The sequence below is a fragment of the Vulpes lagopus genome, chromosome 1 (genome assembly GCF_018345385.1).
Source record: "Vulpes lagopus strain Blue_001 chromosome 1, ASM1834538v1, whole genome shotgun sequence".
Lineage (NCBI taxonomy): Eukaryota > Metazoa > Chordata > Mammalia > Carnivora > Canidae > Vulpes > Vulpes lagopus.
Window position 1 is genome coordinate 169,169,082 of NC_054824.1, and position 20,070 is coordinate 169,189,151.

General features: G+C 37.3%; 2 protein-coding genes across 2 annotated transcripts in view; one reads left to right on the forward strand and one right to left on the reverse strand.

Moving 5' to 3' along the window:
* Positions 1–20,070, reverse strand: part of RGL1 (ral guanine nucleotide dissociation stimulator like 1) — a 261,146-nt gene that overhangs the window by 239,213 nt on the left and 1,863 nt on the right. The gene's annotated exons all lie outside the window — the stretch shown is intronic.
* Positions 10,463–12,295, forward strand: APOBEC4 (apolipoprotein B mRNA editing enzyme catalytic polypeptide like 4). The gene has a single exon (XM_041755534.1). The coding sequence runs from the start codon at positions 10,463–10,465 to the stop codon at positions 11,567–11,569; it is 1,107 nt and encodes a 368-aa protein (XP_041611468.1). The 3' UTR covers positions 11,570–12,295.

Here is a 20,070-nt window from a genome sequence, read left to right on the forward strand (position 1 = left end):
TACATGCTAGGTTCGATGGTTATCAAGGGAAAAAAATTCTGTAGAGAATGTTTGAACTATTGAATAAACCCTCAGAATTACTGCTGGATAAGACCCAGTTTGGGCCCAACTTTTTAAAGATAAAGTACATTAAATAGTCAGATTTGCCTATTTCTCTGAACTCGTTGATACGTTAATAATCTTAGTGTCTCCAAACATGGAATAAATTCAACATGTTTTTCAAAAGCAGATGACTGAAAAGTCAAAATAAGTATTAGAAGTGTAGAAGAACAGAGTTTCCAGAGATTGTAAGTCATGTTTCATAATTTTAACAACTATTATCAATGCAATAGATAATCATTTCAATAGAGAATCTATGCATTGGAAATTCATGGAACCATAAACTAGTCCTTTCATTGAAAGAAAACTTTATTTTTTTATTTTTTATTTATTTATGATAGTCACAGAGAGAGAGAGAGAGAGGCAGAGACATAGGCAGAGGGAGAAGCAGGCTCCATGCACCGGGAGCCCGACGTGGGACTCGATCCCGGGTCTCCAGGATCGCACCCTGGGCCAAAGGCAGGCACTAAACCGCTGTGCCACCCAGGGATCCTGAAAGAAAACTTTAAGATAACTTTACAGGATAAATTTTTGGAAGTGGCTACTGATGAACTTGGAAATACGGTCTCACTTGTTTTATTTTTTAAAACTGTTAAAAATTAATACCTTGAGCTTGCGGAATTACTTTAAAATCTCTTCCTCTATTCCTCTCGGCATATCTCTTAAAATTGGCTTTCCCTATTCTAAACACAGATTCAGTCTGGATATATATTATACTCTGCAAATAGTGTTATTGTCAATTGGACCTAGATCTGATCAAGTAGCAAGTAAGAAGCAAGTTGGTTGATCACAACAAAAATTTTATAAGTCGATATACAATATGTTCACAAACTGTGCATTTATAGGATCTTGAATATAGATATATCCTTCAAAAACTTTTTGCTTAATATGATTGTAGAATATAATAACAGCAACGGTGATTCTGCATAACCAGTCATCTATGCATATACTTTAAATAAACAACATGGATAGTTTTGTTAATTCTTTTTTCTTTTATTCTATATTATGTTTGTTCTCTTTATATTTACATAAAGACAGACATATAGACAAATGAGACAAAAATAATATAAACCCACACACATACAGTCAAATGATCTTTGATAAGTGCTAAGGTTACACAATGGGGAAAGGATAGTCTCTTCAGCAAATAGTTGTAGGAAAACTAGATATCCATATGCAACAGAATGAAATTGGACCCTTATCCTACACCATGCACACACACACACACACACACACACACACACACACACAAACCCAAAATGGATTAAAGATTTAAACATAAGACCTGAAACCATAAAACTCTTAGAAGAAAACATACGGGAAAAGCTTTGTACCACTGGTCTCAGCAACTTCTTGGATATGACGTCAAAAACACAAGCAACAAAAGCAAAAATAGACGAGTGTTCCATTTACATTTATTGAAATGTAATTTAAAATTTTTATATATTTTGATCTGTTTAGTAAATTATTTTTTAAATGAGCTTATGATTTCTACATCTTTCTTGTTCATTTTCCTATAAAATCACTTTCGTTGAATTTTACAAAATGATTTCATAACCTTAAGTTGGCAGTTCGTAAGCTTAACTGGTCCTTCCCCACAGTTTGGAACCTTTTTTTAGAGCATATGTTCAGATTCTGGGGGTAAAGATGGTGCCTTCACCCTGCACTTTGCCTCAGCTTAAGTTTTAGGAGTTACCTTTGATTCTAAACATTTGTTGGCATTTGCCTAGGACAATGAGAGAAACCAACCTGGAGGAATTCTGTGTTAAGTGTGTGGTTTTAGCAAAGGAATGGCGGGTCCAACAGAAAGTGTTCGGCTGTCAAGACTGTGCTGCCACCCTGTGGCCTTTCTGTTTATGATCACAAGCTAAGACCTCCATCCCTTGCTTTTTTTTGCCTTCTTTTCCTCAGTCCTAACACTTATCTTCTCCCATTTTTTCTACCTAATTCCTTAATGAGCCCCCATGAAATCTACTGAATTCCCTGCTCTCCTTTATTTCATGCTTGCTTTTTTTTCCTTCAGCCTACGTAGTTTCCTACTGCCTCAAGAATGTGGGCATTATTATTCAGTGTCAACCAAACTGCTATGAAAGCAGTGAATTATATATTTAATTGGGCACAGTACCTCCAAATAAAAGTTTAAAAAATTATCAATAAGATATAAGTTATTTTAAATGACCTTATAGGCAGCAACTAGCAACACACGAGCCATCTTAGGTATGTCCCAAATTGGGATGCCAGAACACAGAGATGAGAAACAATTTTTGGAGTGTTAACCTAGTAAAGTTTTGTCTTTTAAAGATAAATATCAGTGTAAGAGAGTTTTGCCTTTGCAAAGCTTTTTCATTATAATGTCATATTACTTTGATAGAGAATATACCTTGTAATTCATCTGAATGAAGATGAAGCATGGCAAGTTAACAAAGGAAGACAGAAGAAAGGAGTCTGGGGAAATAGATGTTTGTTCAAATTTCTCCTTTCCTGTACATGTCAATTTAGCAATAAGAATTGTGAGCAGGAACCCTATGATCAAGGTCCTTCATTTCCTTGTGGCTAATTTCAGTTTTAAAAATCCTTCTGGGTGGGCACCTGGGAGGCTCAATCAGTTGAGCATCTGCCTTCAGCTCAGGTCATGATCTCAGGATTTTGGGATTGAGCCTGAGCCAGGAGTCAGGCTCCCTGCTCAGCAGGGAGTTGGCTTCTCCTTCTACCTCTCCATCTGCCCCTCCCCCTGCTCTCTCTCTCTCTCTCCCTTCCTCTAAATAAATAAATAAAATCTTAAAAAAAAAAAGCAAAAATAGACAATGGACTACATGATGCTAACAAGCTTCTGCACAGCTGAAGAAACTTAATGAAATGAAAAGACAACCTACAACATACAGACATATAGACAAATGAGACAAAAATAATATAAACCCACACACAGTCAAATGATTTTTGATAAGTGCTAAGGTTACACAATGGGGAAAGAAAGTCTTCTCAGCAAATTGTTGCAGGAAAATATTTGCAAACAACATATCTGATGAGGGGCTAAAATCCAAAATACATAAGGAACATATATAATCGCAAAAAGAAACCAAATAATCTGATTTTTAAAAGAGCAAAGGGCCTGAACAGACATTTCTCAAAAGAAGACATACAAATAGCCAACAGGTATATGAAAAGGTGCTCAAACATCACTAATCATTAGGGAATTATAAATCCAAACCGCAATGAGATATCACCTCACACCTGTTTGATGACTACTATCTAAAAGACAAAAGATAACAAGGATCGATGATGACATGGAAAAGGAAATGTTAGTCAGAATGTAAAATGGTAGAGCCATTATGGAAAACAATATGGCAGTTCCTCAATAAATTAAAAATAAAACCACCACCTGATCTGGTAATTCCACTTCTAAGTATTTATGCAAAAGAACTGGAATCAGTATCTCAGAGAAAAGATATCTGCACTCCTATAGTCATTGCAGTATTATTCACAACAGTCAAGCTATAGAAATGACCTAAATGTCAATGAAAAGATGAATGAATAAAGAAGATGTGGTATATACATATAATATTATTCAGCCTTAAAAAAAATCATGGCATTTCCCACAACATGGACAAAACCGAAGGACATTATGTTACATGAAATAACCCAGAAACAGAAAGACAAATATTGCAAAATGTCATTTAGAGGTGGAATCTAAAATACACTCATAGGAGCATAGAGTAAAATGTTGATAGCCAGGGTGTGGGGCAAGGGGGAAATGGAGTAATTTTGGCCAACGGGTACAAAGTTTCAGTTATGCAAGATGACTAAGTTCTGGGGAGCTAACGTACAGCATGTTGACCACAGTTAACAATACCTATTGTATACTTGAAATTCACTAAGAGGGTAGATCTTAAATGTTCTGACACAACTGCCCCCAAAATATATCTATATGAGGTTATAGATACGTTAATTAGCTTCATTGCTGTGATCATTTTGCAATGTATAAATATATCAAAAGATCAAGTTGCATACCCTAAATATATACAGTTTTTTTCAATTAAACCTCAGTAGAGCTGTTTTTAAAACTGGTTGCTAGGTGGGATTGCCTATCCCTAAAATTAGCCTATAATGCAATTGATAAATATACTAGTGGATAGAGGCTCATTTTTAAGGGAGTATTTTTTTCTTAAGATTTATTTACCTATTTGAGAGTGAGAGAGAGCAGAGAAAAGGGCAGAGGGAGGGAGAGGGAGAGAGAATCTCGAGCAGTCTCCATACCTCAGCACAGAGCCCAACGTGGGGCTCAATCCTGAAACATGGAGATCATGACCTGAATAGAAATCCAGAGTTAGATGTTTAACCCATTAGGTCACCAGGTGACCCTTAAGGGAATATTTATATATATATATAAATATGATTTTATTTATTCATGAGAGACAGAGAGAGAGAGAGAGAGGCAGAGACATAGGCAGAGGGAGAAGCAGGCTCCATGCAGGGAGCCTGATGTGGGACTTGATCCTGGGACTCCAGGATGACGCACTGGGCCGAAGGCAGGAGGAGCTAAACCGCTGAGCCACCCAGGGATCCAAGGGAATATTTTTAAATAGGATGTCAGGTATTAATGTTAAATAAAAGATGATATCTTGGTCTTACAATTTCATTGAGTTAGGAGATGCTAGGAAAATGGAGGCAGGAAGTGAGAACGACAAAGGCATGATCAGTGGCAAATAGTGGAGAAAGGGCCAATAGTGAGCACTCATGGAAGAAAGCATGAAAGAGAATGTAACTGGTGGGGGCACCTGGGTGGCTGAGTTGGTTGAGCATCTGCCTTCAGCTCAAGTCATGATCCACAGGTCCTGGGATGGAGCCCCACATTAGTCTCCCTGCACAGCAGCTGCTTTTCCCTCTCCATCTGCTCCTCCTCTCCACTCGTACTCTGCCTGGCTCTTTCTCTCTCTCAAATAAATAAATAAAATCTTTAGAAAAAAAATAAGGAAAATGTAACTGAAAAATAACTGGGGCAGCCCAGGTGGCTCAGCAGTCTAGCACTGCCTTCAGCAACCAGGGCATGATCCTGGAGATCTGGGATCAAATCCCATGTCGGGCTTGCCTGCTTCTCCCTCTGCCTATGTCTCTGCCTCTCTCTCTCTCTCTCTATCTCTCTCTCTCTTTGTCTGTCTCTCATGAATAAATAAATAAAACCTTTAAAAAAATAAAAGAAAAATAACTAGCTGAGGAGTTGAATACACCTGAGCCCCTTAAAAAGCAGAGATCAACATGAAACATCTAAACCAGAAGTCTCCTCAAGGACAGATGATAGTTGCTGTTGTGGAGACTAGGACTGAGAAACTAGTTAAGAGTGGAGGCTGCTGCAGGAAGCCTTCTAGGTGCTTCTATTGTCCCTGGGGGCTATTTTCAGCATAGCAAATGTGCTTAAGAACTTTTTGGTGGTAACTAATGGAAATACACAGTAGTGGTCACCACTTGCTCCTTCAAGTGGAAGGAAGGAATAATTGGGAGTAGGCACAAACAATGAATCATGACCATCAACAAGTCCAACATCCTAGGAGATGACGTGGAGTTGAAGGTGGGCAAGGGAACAGAGTGGAGAAGGCTGAGTGGCTCTTCCGTTAGCTACACAGAAGGGGCCACGATGAATCCAGGGGGAGGGTATGCCTTAAACTGGAGGGAAACAGATACATAGCAATAGCAAGAGTCTCCCAGGAATTTGTAAAAAGAGAGAGATGGCAGGCACCTATTAATCTAGATTTGGACAAAGTGAAGAGCTCTCCTTGTGGACCTACTAGTAGAAATCTCCCTTTGGGGAGATCAAGCCTCTGCTCCCTTTCATAGGTGCCTCCCTCTCACTGGAGGCCAAACCTCCTGAAAAAAGGCCCTGTGCTTCCACAGGCAACAGAACCAATGAATTGTGTCCACACACTAGGGCTTGGCACCTGTTCTAGGTCAGGACAAAGACACAGAGGAGCAGGACCTCAGAGTTTGATTCTTACAGCTGGAGGGAGAAAAACCCCAACACGTCCGCTTAAATAGTCAGATAGTATGCTTTTATCCAGACTGGAATATGCATTCATGTATATTTTCATCTTTGGAACAGGTGGTTTGAAATGCAAATAAAGTAATAAGTGTCAGAGCCGTATCCTAGCAGTAGCTGCTTTGCAAACGTTACCATGGCACCAATTCAACAGTGTTCTTAGAGGCAGCCACACCTCAGCAAGGTCTTTCTAACTTGGGACGGCAGAGTTCAAAGGAACTAATAGACACAAACTGCAAAAGAGTCCTGAACCAAGTCAGGAGGTGAAGCTTTACAGTGCCATCGCCCTCTGAAGCCCCTTGAAACACGGCATAGTACATAAGAGAGAAAAAAAGGGAATGGACCATCTTCTAGAACACCTGGAATGTGATCCAAGCCTGGAGACAAAATGATGGTAATTATAACTGTTAACATTTGTTTTTAGCTGCTAACAGATTGTGCACAGATTGGGAAGGGCAAACACCATTTTCCAACTACTCCAGTGCACACTGTGCTTTACCAGTACTCACTAAATCCTAGCTGAGGGGGGGGGGGGCGGCGGTGTAAAGAGAGCAGATTGTCTTCATGTATGCCTCATTTATGTTACATTAAGGAAGGCTGCCGTCTCAGGGCCTCAGTCCAGGGGCTACTCACAACCGGAAGCAGGGAACTGGGTTCTACAGATCTCTGCTTCTTCCTGCCCGTATATCTGCTCTACTGAGGGCAGCATGCCTTTCCCAAGCACAGCCAAAGCAGAGGCAAAAGGACAAAGGAGGAGGAACACAGGATGCTGGGGAGACAAGTATTAGCCAACCTGGCCTGTGAGCCAAGTGAGATTCCTGAGGCAAGCCCCTAGCTAAACAGGGGCACGCCCCTTGCCTGGGTAGGGGCAGAATGAAAGGGCAGAGAGCAAAAGCGAATAATATAAAGCACAAATTCTGTAAGAGTTGCAAGTGGATAGGATTTCTTTCCTGCTCCTGTTCAGATGAAAGTGAGCAAAGAAATAGTCTCAGAAAGACCCTCTGAAAAAGTGGAGACTTCACCAACAGGGAACCACAGCTGATTGACAATGAAAAACCATTAGCAAGAATGAAACTCCAGAAGCTCCGTCCATTACGTATGAAGGCCACTAGGCCTCAGGATCTCCATTATGCATCTTTCCCAGGTACAGTAGGAGAAGGAGTACAAAGAAAGGAATACTTAGAAAAACAGTCAAGACTTTCCATACTGCCTTTATTTTGAAAGACATGGAGACTTCTGCTTCGCAAGAGTGTAATTCTGGGACCAGTAAGTATAGTTAATTCCACCCCTTCCACCCACCCCAAAACATAAAGGCAGGAAAAGGCCTGTTGGTACTGTTTCCACAACATTTTAATCAAATCATGGGTGACTTGAAATTGTCATTTGAGTGGTCACTTAGATATCAGCTGTGCCACCAAACAGCACACTGCATCCAGGGCACCATATTCAAAAGCAAGTGAGATTTGGGGCTTGGTTTCAGCAAGTTTTGATATTCAGAGAGATCTATCTAGTCTGATGAGTAAGCCTGAAAGAGGAGAAAATCCAAGGAGAAAATAATGCCCCAGATCAAACAGGAGATGGTGTCAGGCTCCAAATAATGGGATTCATTGCCAAAGGTTAAGGAGGAAAGTCCAAGGCCAAGAAGAAAAGATATGCAAGGTCTGGAAAGCCTCAGGGCAGGAATTCAGTTCCATCAGGAAAATACAGAACTAAGGAGGATGCTGAGGCAAACACATGGTCCTATGGACTAAACTGACATGACAGAGGTTAGGAGAAACCTGGAATTTGATGGGTATGTGGTGTCCAGAATTACTGCAGAGATCTAAGCATTAGGATAATGGTGACATGAGTCAGGTCACATTCCATCTGTAGCAGGATTGAGGCTCCTAAAATATTTTCTGCCCAGGACAGGATTAGCAAGGAACTCTGCAGGTTTCAGCTGTACCAAATACAGCAGGGACGGAGGTGATCTGGGTTGAGGAAGAAAGAAGTTGATCAAAGTGCTTCCATATGAAAGGCTATAATAAATACTCCTGAAATGACAAATCAGATTTTGGAAAATGAGAGATATATTTTGTTTTGTAATGGTCAGTTGATCTCTCTTACATTTTATACTTTGTATTGTTGCCTGGACAAAGAGTTAAATGTAAAAGATAAAACCATACATACTAGGAAAAAACATGGGTAATATTTAACTCCTCTTTGATGGGTAAGTCTTTTTTAAATACAATAGTAAAAAATAAATCTTAAGGGTAAAGATGAGACCATATGAAAATGTAAAATTTGGTATAATTAAAAATGCCACCAGCATAATTAAATGGCTCAATAAACCAGGTAAAATACTTGCAAAAATTATGATAGTTTATATCCTTAATATACAAAGAGTTCTTGCAAATCAGTAAGGAAAACTTCAAAAGGAGGGGGATAAGGGATCAAACATATTTCACAGAAGAATAAACACTACATGTGAAAAAGTGTTCAACCTCACTAGGTATTGAAAAAGTCCAAATTATAACCACAAAGGGAAACAAATGCTCTCTTCTCAAATCAGTAAAGGTGATAAACATCACTAGGAGAAAATGAGATAGAATTGGGACAGCTTCCTGAGAAGCAATCTGACAAAGTTTAGGCTAATAATACAACTTTTAGTAATCTACATAAAAGAAAAGAAAAATACAAATTTACTTACAGAAATGTTCATCAAAGCATTATTTATAATAATAAAAAGAGGGACGCCTGGGTGGCTCAGCGATTAAGCATCTGCCTTCGGCTCTGGTCATGATCCCAAGGATCAAGTCTTGCATCAGGCTCCTTGCATGGAACCCTCTTCACCCTCTGCCTGTTGTCTCTGCCTCTCTCTCTCTCTCTCTCTGTGTCTCTCATGAATAAATAAATAAAATGTTTTTAAGATAATAATAATAAAAAAGAGGTAAGAACCTGAATATTTGATTATATATTAGTTGTGTAATAAAATACTAATTAGCCATGAATACTGTTTCTTGAAGAATTTTTAATAACATGGGGAAATACTCAGGACATAATGCAAAGTGAAAAGCAAAGTATAAAACATGATTTTATTTATGTTGTGCACATAGCAAAAAGACTGGAGGGAAGAGACATGTTAACAGTTATGGGAACATAACTCAGACAAACTGGTATAAGTTTTTATTTTTCCCTTTTTGTATTAATATTTTTTAAAATATTCTACAAGAAAAACATAATACTTGTATAATAAAAAGTTATTTTAAAATATTCTTAAAACTCAATTATAATGTCCTAGGTTGCAGCTTGGTAACAATGATAACTGAGAAATTTTTGTTTAAAGGAAAAAATCATCACTTAAAGATCTCAAATTTGTGGTTTAACATTCCAGCAACTATTTATTTGAAATATCCTAAGGAACCATATGTGCTTTCCAGAATGGTAAAGTTTCCAAAATGTTCTAACAAGACCCACCCACTGGAAATAAAACTCTCAAATGGCAATGAATAAGTGTTCACGACCCAAAGAACACTCAAGTGGCATTCCTACAAGAAGTCTCTACCATTTAGCAAAATAGACCCCATGATCCTTTTCCCAAAAGAATAATTACCACTAATTTACTGCCAATGATCTGAAAGAAATAGCTGATTTTAAATGCAAGCACACTCAAAACCTATGCAGATAATTAGATAATATCATTCAGGAAAGAGACAAAGGAAGAACATTATGAACAAATTGCAAAACCCCTGCTTGCTTGTTTAGACTTTCATAAACAAGAATCAGTTAGATAATCCTGGGATTTGTACCATCACTCCTAGGAGCTAACATTTATTGAGTCCTTAATATGAGTCAGGCACATAATAAAGCACTTTGTATTTATTCCATCATTCAATCCTCAAGATAATCTTAGGAGGTAGGTATGATTCTTATCCTCACTGCACAGACAAGGAAGCTCCCAGACTTAAAACAACTTACAGAAGGTCAATAAGCCGGTAAGTGGCGGAGCCCCGATTTGAAACGAGGTGGTCTGTTTCCAGAACTTGTACTGTTAATCCATTTGCTGTATCGCCTCACATTCTGTGAAACAGGTAAAGGTGCATTATGCCTTTCTTTTTTGTCTCCTTCCCACTCCCCAAGAATCTCGATGAAGAGAAGTGAATCCTGAGCTTTCTAATCTATGGATATATATCACTATCTTTAAGAATCAAAGATGCTACAGTTATTGTGCTACCTCTTTTAAAGAAAAGTATGTCTCAATAAAGTAATGCATTTTCTTTAGTTTTTCCTGCACTGGTTTATATATAATTTCTCTTCCTTGTTTAGGGTTGCAGCTAGAAGACAGTAAAACTAGCAATGGAGCCCTTATATGAAGAATATCTAGCAAATCGTGGAACAATAGTAAAACCTTATTACTGGCTAAGCTTCTCTCTAGATTGCTCTAACTGTCCTTACCATATTCGGACAGGTGAAGAAGCAAGAGTTCCCTATACAGAATTTTATCAGATTTTTGGATTCCCTTATGGGTCAGTGTACCCTCAAACAAAGCACCTCACATTTTATGAACTAAAAACTTCGTCTGGAAGCCTGGTGCAGAAGGGCCATGCTAGCAGTTGCACGGGGAATAATACCCATCCAGAATCAATGTTATTTGAGATGAATGGTTATTTTGACTCAGCCGTACACAATAACAACACAATCAGGCATATCATTCTGTATTCCAACAACTCCCCTTGTAACGAAGCCAACCACTGCTGCATTGGCAAAATGTACAATTTCTTAATAACGTATCCAGATGTTACTCTTAGCATTTACTTTTCTCAGCTCTATCATACTGAGCCCGAATTTCCTGCCTCGGCCTGGAACCGTGAAGCTCTCCGGAGCCTGGCCAGTTTATGGCCCCGGGTCACTTTGAGCCCAATAAGTGGTGGAATTTGGTATTCTCTCCTCAACAACTTTGTGAGTGGTGTCTCCGGATCAACTGTTTTCCAGCCCATTTTAACTGGGAGAGCTTTGGCTGACAGGCACAACGCCTATGAAATCAATGCCATAACGGGAGTGAAACCTTATTTCACTGATGTTCTTCCCCAGACAGAAGAGAATCAGAACATAAGAGCTCAGGTGGCTTTAGAGAGCTACCTCAATAACAAGATCATTCCTGGACAGTCTTTGCAAGTGACAAATGGACAACCACAACCCAATCTGACCCCAGACCTCAAGGCTCCTGTTGTTTTTGTCCTGGTACCTTTCAGAGACCTACCACCAATACACGTGGGTCAAAGCCCACATAAGCCGAGCTATATCGTGAGGCACTTAAATATGCCTCAAATGTCATTCCAGGAAACCAAGGACCTCAGAAGCCCTCCCATGGGAATGCCAGTGGATGAAGTGGAAATCATGGAGCAGTTTGCACGTAGCAAAGAGGTAGATGAAAAGAAGAAGAAGAAGAAAGGAAAGAAATAAAATCTGTATTTCTAAGACATGAGACCAAACAACTACCAGAAAACTAATTTGATAGCAAACAAAAATCTGGAAATTTTCTCTCTTAGGTCTGATCCAAGGTGGGAGATTAACGGATACACAAGAGCAAAACCCAAATTATTTGCCATCTCAACTACTATAAAGCTACACTACTTTTAACATAATTCAAGATGTTTCCATAAGCAACTTGACCTCTCTCCTTTATTTTGAAAGTGACAGTATCAGAATGGAGCCGTTAGCATCTTGCTAATATTTTATTGGTGTGGAAAAGGAAATGTCATTATCCTAGTCTACCTACATCATCTTTCCACCAAAAAAAGCCCATGGACTAAACAGCTTCCTAAATTGGTTTCAGTATAAAAATTTACTGTAAAATTGGAAAACAGCCTGAAGTTACTGACATTAAGTGCTGTCTGTAAAAGGAAACCAGTGATTTTCCATTAATTGTTAATCATGGACAGAAGAATTTAGGCAGCCCATTTTTTTCTAAAGTGGTTCAAAATAGCTTTGTGTGGAAAAAAAAAAACAGCTCTTTTGTTCATTGATTATATATAGCTATGAAGATTGATTTTTGAAACTTAGTCACCTGCTCAATGGGATTTTTCCCAGCTCAGATTTCTCCTTCCTGAGCAGATGATAGAAGCAGGATGATACATGAGACCCTGCAAAGGCTTCTTCCAACACACACCATATAAAATCCAAGCTGCTTCTGACTGTCGAGGCTCCTCCTCTGCCTTCCAGTTGCCTGGTCTCATCAGCAAGATTGTAAGCTTCTACAGGTCAAGCACTGTCTCCCTCCCCTCTTTGGTTTTCCCTTTGAATTTAGCCAAGTATCCAGGCAAAATGTGGGTAGCAAGGTTGTGAATCTACATCTCAATAATGTTACTAATCACTGCTTCCCAACATTCCTTATCCATTCCAGCCAAGGGCTTGCTTAACCATCCTGCAATGGACATTTTTAGCATCCATTCCCCCTTCTTCTGATATAGCTCCCCAATGCATAATTTGTTTTACTTTCCTTTTTTCCAAGCTTTTCTTTTTCAGCAATGTATATCTATCCCCTCTCTTAAAATCTTGTTCAAAACACACTTCTAGGAACTGTTCCTTGACTAACCATCTGAGCATGTACATTAAAGCAATTTGGGGGATCCCTGGGTGGCTCAGTGGCCTTTGACTCAGGATGTGATCCCAGGATCCTGGGATGGAGTCTCGCATCAGGCTCCCCACAGGGAACCTGCTTCTCCCTCTGCCTGTGTCTCTGCCTCTCTCTCTGTGTCTCTCATGAATAAATAAGTAAAATCTTAAAAAAAAAAAAAAAAAAGGCAATTTGTATTTAATTAATTCACATTTGCTGCCTCACTTTCCTCTTAAAAATATATTAACGAAAAAAATGTATATCCATTTGTAACTTACTATTAATTTTTTTCTTTTTTTAAAGATGTATTTATTTTAGAGAGAGAGAGAGAGAGAGAGCATGCTCCACAGGGAGGGGCAGAGGGAGAGAGAATCTTGAGCAGACTCCCTTCTGAGCATGGAGCCCAGTGTGGGCTCCATCTCAACGACTCTGAGATCATGACCTGAGCCAAAATCAAAAGTCAGACACTCAGCCAACTGAGCCACCCAGGCACCCCAAATTTTTCTTAATGTATGTAAAAAGTAAGGCTAAGCTAATAAGATAGTTTTGCCATTAAAAAAAAAAAGCTTAAAGCACACAGTACTGCATGTCAAATGAGGAAGAGTAAGAGAGGGGGGAGGGAAAGAAAGATAAGAAAAATGTTTAGAATTGAAATTTCTGTGATTAAAATAAACATTTCTAAAATGTTTAAATAATATTCTCTTACTCATAAAAAAATTCTCTTGTTAACATGAAATTTTAAACAGAATTACTGGAATATAATTACATTGTAGTATATAGTAATTATCATTTTTAAAAGTACTATTGCAATTATCATTAGATCACGAAATAATGTCTACAATTTGGGCTATAGAGATAAAATTTTTAAAAAACCAATGTGACAAATTCAGCATCTCTCTCCAGGTGGGCAACTGGGCTAATGGCATTAGCAAATCTGAGAGGTTGGGGAACCAGCTCTGAATATTGTTGTCAGGTTGGCTGATGTCCTGCAGCAGTTGAGAAGGACCTGCCCATCTTAGAAGACTTTTCAAAAAAAGAAAAAAAGTATATCCAAGTAGTTGCCTTGAAATCTATTTACAAAGTGGTCAAAAAAGACATAACATCAATCAGGCTGCAAAGCATTCCAGTTAAAAACATACTCTGAAGGGGCCCCTGGTGGCTCAGTCGATTAATTCAACTTGTGATTTTGGCTCAGGTCATAATCTCAAGGTTGTGAAACTAAGCCCGAGTTCGGCTCCACACTCAGCAAGGAGTCTGCTTGGGATTCTCCTTCTCTCCCCCTCTTTCTGAAAATAAATCTTTAAAAAAAAAAATAGTCTGAAATCTAAGATGAATTTATATTTCAAATATGAACCTGGATTTCAGTGGTATATAACAAAGGGAGAACTACTACCTAAACTATAGAAAAGAAAAGTGATTTTTTAGCAGTTAAATTTTTGTACTAGGTTAGATATGTCTGGTGCTAGGAAGAATGTTACTGACAAGTCACAAGTCCTGGCCAATATAGTCAAGCCTTCAAGAAACTGTAAGAGAGCATAAAGATATATGGCCCTAGTCATGTAGCCTCTATTTCCCCACCAGTAAAGCCAGAGATATAGACTAGTTCATGTGTAAGGTCCTTTCAGCTCTATCTGTTTTAAGATGGCTTGTATCACAACACAAGTTCCATGGAATACGCTTTCACAGTGCAGTGATCACACTTCTTACTCACCACACAATGGATTCTTGGTCATGTCAGGCTGGCCCAGGGATTTAGGGAAGAGTAAAACTTGGAATGTTCTACCTCTCTTCAGCAAACTGGCCTTAGTGATAATGAAGAATTATCACTGCTGTCACACATATAGAAATTCCAATTAAAAAAAAAAAACCAAGTCAACAAATTAAAGGAGCTCATGGTGTGGTGATGTAAAAGAGGCAGGGGGCATATGTCCCAAGAAACTGATGAGGGTAGAAGAAGGGGAACATTATCTTTATGAATCTACCACAATGCAGGGTTTGGCTCTCAGTTTTATAGGCTCAATTATCTACTTGGTCAATATAGAGAGAATGAATCTGTTAATCAGGGCAGAACTGGCTTAATAAAGTTCCCAAGATTGACATGTAAAAAGGGAACGTTAATGTACTGATTTCCAGTGAGACTTACAACTGGATATGCAAGCGGGTAATTCAAGTTGTGTCACATATACAGCCTCTCTATGCAGAGAAGCTACCTGAGAAGCCAAGTTAAAATCAGAAGGTTGCTTTGCAGATTAGAGGAATTCATTATTTGAATCAAATGCTTAGTGCTATCACACTCTGCTTGCCAGGGACACTATTCCTGAAATGGTGGGATCCAAAAGGGCACCTGATCCCTGGCCGAGACTATAAGAGACAATATAACCTTTATAACCAACTCCTGTCACGACTAGTATCCATTCTCTATAGCTGTTAATGTTTTATCAAGCTACCATCTAGTTCTGCTGGCCTGGGTGCAAATCTTATCTCTTTAAACTGCTGTTACATATCTTTTTTTATTCTAAAGTTCATGTGATCCAAAACGTTCAGCTCAGAGAACACGTTATTCATCTTATTTCCAAAGGTTTGGAAAGCTACATGGTAACTTCTACTAATTAAAAACAATATTATGAGAACTATATGTCAAGTGCTTTTCTAAACAGTTACATATACTAATTCATTTAATCCTCCCAATAATCCTGAGGTAGGTATTATTATAACATCTATTTTCAAATAAGGAAACTGAGGCACAGAGAGCTCATGTAGTAAAGCCTGAGCTGAGATCAAACCCAGGAGCTCTAGCTCCAGAATCCCTGTTCTTAATCCCTATGCTTTAATGGCTCTCAAAATAGTAACAATATGGACCCAAAGCCTGGGAAAATCAACACCCATTTTTGCCTGTACTGAGGCCTTTCTGTAGTTCTGCTCAGACTATTGTTATCAATAGTCATCCTGAAGACTATGGGAGCTAGGGAAGCTGGGTGGGGTGGGCTGGGCTGGAGAACTTAAGTAATTCTAGATCCCAGAGTTTGGGCAGCCTCCCCATCCCCTACTCTTTGTTTTACCTAGGAACCTCATCCCAAACACAAATCCTGAGATTACCTTTCCTTGATGTCTCTGACTCTCAGGAATGTTCCAAATCGGAGACCCAAGGCAATGGAATATTGTTTTATTACTCTATTTAGTGAATTAAGTGGAATTGGTGCCTTACAAAATTAAAAAAGTAGGTGATCCAGCAATTCTGAGTATATAACCAAAAGAATTAAAAGTGGGGTCTCAGATCTTTGTATACCCATATTCATAGCAGCATTATTCATAATGGCCATAAGTAATCCAAGTGTCCATCAATAGATGAATGGATAAAGAGAATGTGGAATATACATAAAATGGAACACTATACACCATTAAAAGGAGCAACACCCTGACACTTGCTACAGTTGTGGAAAGGAAATCAAACTAAGTGAAATAAACATCACAAAAAAAAAAAAAATCAAGTACTGTATGAATTCACTAATATGAGGTACACAGAATTGTCAAATTTATAGAGCAGAAAGTAAAAAATTTATAGATGACAGAAAGCCCCTGGTCATCAGGGGCTGGGGAGAGTGGGGAATGGGGAGTTACTGTTTAAGGGTTATGGAGTCTCAGTTCTGCAAGATAAAAAAAAGTCTGGATATGGATAGTAGTGATGATCGTACAATACTACTTAGGGGACTCTTAAAAATGGTTGATGGTAAATTGCATGCTATGTGTATTTTGCCACAATTTTAAAAAAACTAAGTGGGATTATCCATCAACACCTACTGATCTCTTCATATACTTCATATACATATATCTCTTCATATACATATACATACACTTAAAAAAAAAGTGACATCCTTTGTGATAGACCAAATATTAGGTAACAGGCCCTATGTCTAGTCTCAAAATACTAAGAGGAAAATAAATGAGGAAAGCTCACAAGTATCTGGAAAACAAACATCTTTTAAAAAATCATTACAGCGGCACCTGGGTGGCTCAGTGGTTGAGTATCTGACTTTGGCTCAGGTCATGATCACAGGGTCCTGGGATCGAGTCCCACATTGGACTCCCCACGGGGAGCCTGCTTCTCCCTCTGCCTCTGTGTCTCTGCCTCTGTGTCTCTCATGAATAAATAAACAAAATCTTTACCAAAAACCATCGTTACAATAACAAGATCTTTTAAGTTCATTTCAAGCTATTGAAAAGCTATGTGTGGGTTTATTTAGACCCTGATAGTTATAACGTTATTTTTAGCACCAAGGTGAGCAGTACAGTTGGGAATAATGAGAAAGAGGTACTGAAAGCAGAGAGTGGTGATTAAAAGCAAAAGCTTTGGAATGTGACACACCTAATTACCATACCAGTCTGCCACTTGCTGGTGGAGTATTATTGGCTGAGTTACATAATCTCTCTTAGTCTTAGTTTCCTCATCCATAAAATGGACACACTAATTCCTAAGCCCTAAAGCTACTCTGAGGATTAAATAATGTAAATAAAGAGATTGTTTACCAGGTCTAACATAAAACCATTCATGGGGCAGTTGCAATTATTAATAAAATATTGATAGAATTAGAATAGACAGTAGAAAAAATAGGAATTGCAGGATCTTTCCAATTTTACCAAAACTATAAATTTTATCTTCTAGAAGAAGGAAAGATATATTACTAGCATTTGTAATAATCAGGTTAGGGGGAGAAAAAAGTTTGATTTTAATATTTTGCTTAAAGCAACAAGGGAAGTAATAAGTCCATGGTCATGAAAGATATTAAAATAATTGTAAGAAAATATTTTGTGCAATTTTTTGCCAATATATTGGCAATCTAGATGGAATGCATAATTATTAAATGTAAATTAAAAAATTTGAGTCAAAATTATAAAATTTTGAGTCAAAAAGGAAAGAAAACTAGTCAAAAACCACAGAAGATAAAGATGATCAAAGATCTAGCTCTAAAAACATGAACAAGTCCAGATAATTCTGCAAGCACATTTTGTAACATGCAAAGAAAAAACAGCTTAGTAATTTCCTACTATTCAAACTTTTCCAGAGCATAGAAAAGAAGGTGGAAATATTCTCAATTCATCTTACAAAGCTATACTAATATCAAAATTGAATGGAGATGGCACAAATACATACTATGCGCCAATCTCACTTATACATATTGATTCTGAAATCATGTAAACAAAACAGAAACTAATTGAATCTACCAAGTAATTAAAATAGTAACCAGAATCTATTTTAGAAATGTGAGAATAGTTCAGTACTATATATATATATATATAGTTACATACATTTACAAATTAAAAGATAAAAAATAATACATTTTTTATCATTAGACCCCTCAAAAAAACATTTGACAATTTCAGCAGTCATTCCTAAATATCCTAAAACAATAGGAAATTTAAACTGGTAAAATACCAACACTATTTCCATTAAAATAGAAACAAGAGATGCTTATTATCACCCAGTTTTTCAACACTGATTTGAAAGTCCAACTAATGCAATAAAATAAAAAAATAAATAAAAGTGATATAAATCTTAGAAAAGAAAATGTAAGTTATCATTATCTTAAACATTATGATTGTATACTATGAGAAAAATATAACCTTAAACCAACTGTTAGCATTAATAAGAGATCCCAGTAATGCGAAAGAAAGAGAATAAACAAATGTTTGAATCCATAGCTTCTCTTAACACTATCATAAGCAGGTAAAATAAATAAATAAAGAGTCCCATTCAAAATAATATTTAAAAACAAGGTTTATTGTTTCATTTAGCACTAAACACTTTTCCTGAGACAAGAGTACAGATTTAAAATTTTTTAATCTTAGAAGGACTAGTATGTAAATAAAGGTCCACCGTAAAATAGTTCACCCTTTCTACCCTACCTTAGTGTGTACTAATAAAGTTATATAAAGCTAAAATAAATCACAAAGCAAAAACTGAAGGTGTGGAAGGTTGTTGGTGTCAACACAGAACCAGTTCATTTGGATATTATCTATAAGCATTAGACCATACTATAGTCTAGGTAACATGCTAAAAAAAACTTTTTATATTGTAGTAATTATGTTGCTAGAAGACAGTGGTATTACATCATCATGACTAGAACTGAAATTTACTTATTTATTTTATATTTATAACTCATGTTTGATACATTTGATTAACACTGGGCTCACTTCCATTTCATTGCTGTGGGACTCAATGTCTTCATTGAGTATTTAGTGGCAAGGCTGGGGAAAAGAAGCACATGGTAGGTAGAGTACTCAGCTTAAAATATCTGAAAAGAAAGATCTATTATAAAATGGTTTTATCAAAATCCCTTCTAATTAAAAAGATCTTTCACTCTTTGCATTATCACAGATAATAAAAAGGAGCTACACTCTATCATGCAGCACTAACCTTGAGAAAATTGAGATCTAGTCATTAGTATTAAGCCAAACCAAGTTATTTGCACAATAAATAAAATGTCTTAAAACGTTACGGATCCTTTATTTTAGGGATAAACACTCATTTGAAAAATTAAAATATGGAGAGTAATATTATCTAAAATGAATTAAGTACTATGATTAACATTAAAAATTGTAATTTGCAAAGTAAGTAAAAGATAATTAAAGACAGGTTTCTTCACACACACACACACACACACACACACACACACATTCCCTAAAGCTTTATAGATTTAACTGTTAGCTGATTGGGGTAGGGAGGAAATTAAAGTGTCCATTAAGAAATAACCAATCTCTAAATATGATTGCACAATTGTCAGATTATTCATTGGGTAGAAATGTGTTTCATACCTACTATGTACTAGGTACTTATCATCCTGAGATGACAAAAAATACCTCATTGGAAAAGGACCTTTTTGACATTATTACATCTCAAATGTATTATGCAACTGAGAATTGATTAATCATATTTAACATATTCAACATATAGAGCAAAATTCTGAGTAATCAAATCAGTTATACCCTTGAGCAACTCGATTTTTTAAATTCCTCTCACTATTCCCTTAAGTTGATTTCTACCCCAGGATTCTTTCCCAGTTCTAAAATAAGACAATAAAGACATCGTCTAAATAAAACCTAATACAAAAGAAGAGAAATGTAAGAGAAGGGATACATTAGTCTTAAATTCTTGTTTCTGTTTGTTCTCAGTAGCACTTCTAATGTTCAATTTTCCCTTCAAAGAAAATCTTGATTTATAAGAACAGAAAAGTGCAATAGTCTTCAACATCAAAACAAGTACACTGTTTGGCTCTTACTAAAGTTAGCAAAAGATTGAGACTGAGGAAGAAATATTAAAACAAATCTTATATTCTAAGTTATATAATGCCAC

Coding starts and splice junctions, on each gene's coding strand:
- APOBEC4 (XM_041755534.1), top strand. CDS start 10,463: ATGGAGCCCTTATATGAAGAATATCTAGCAAATCGTGGAACAATAGTA.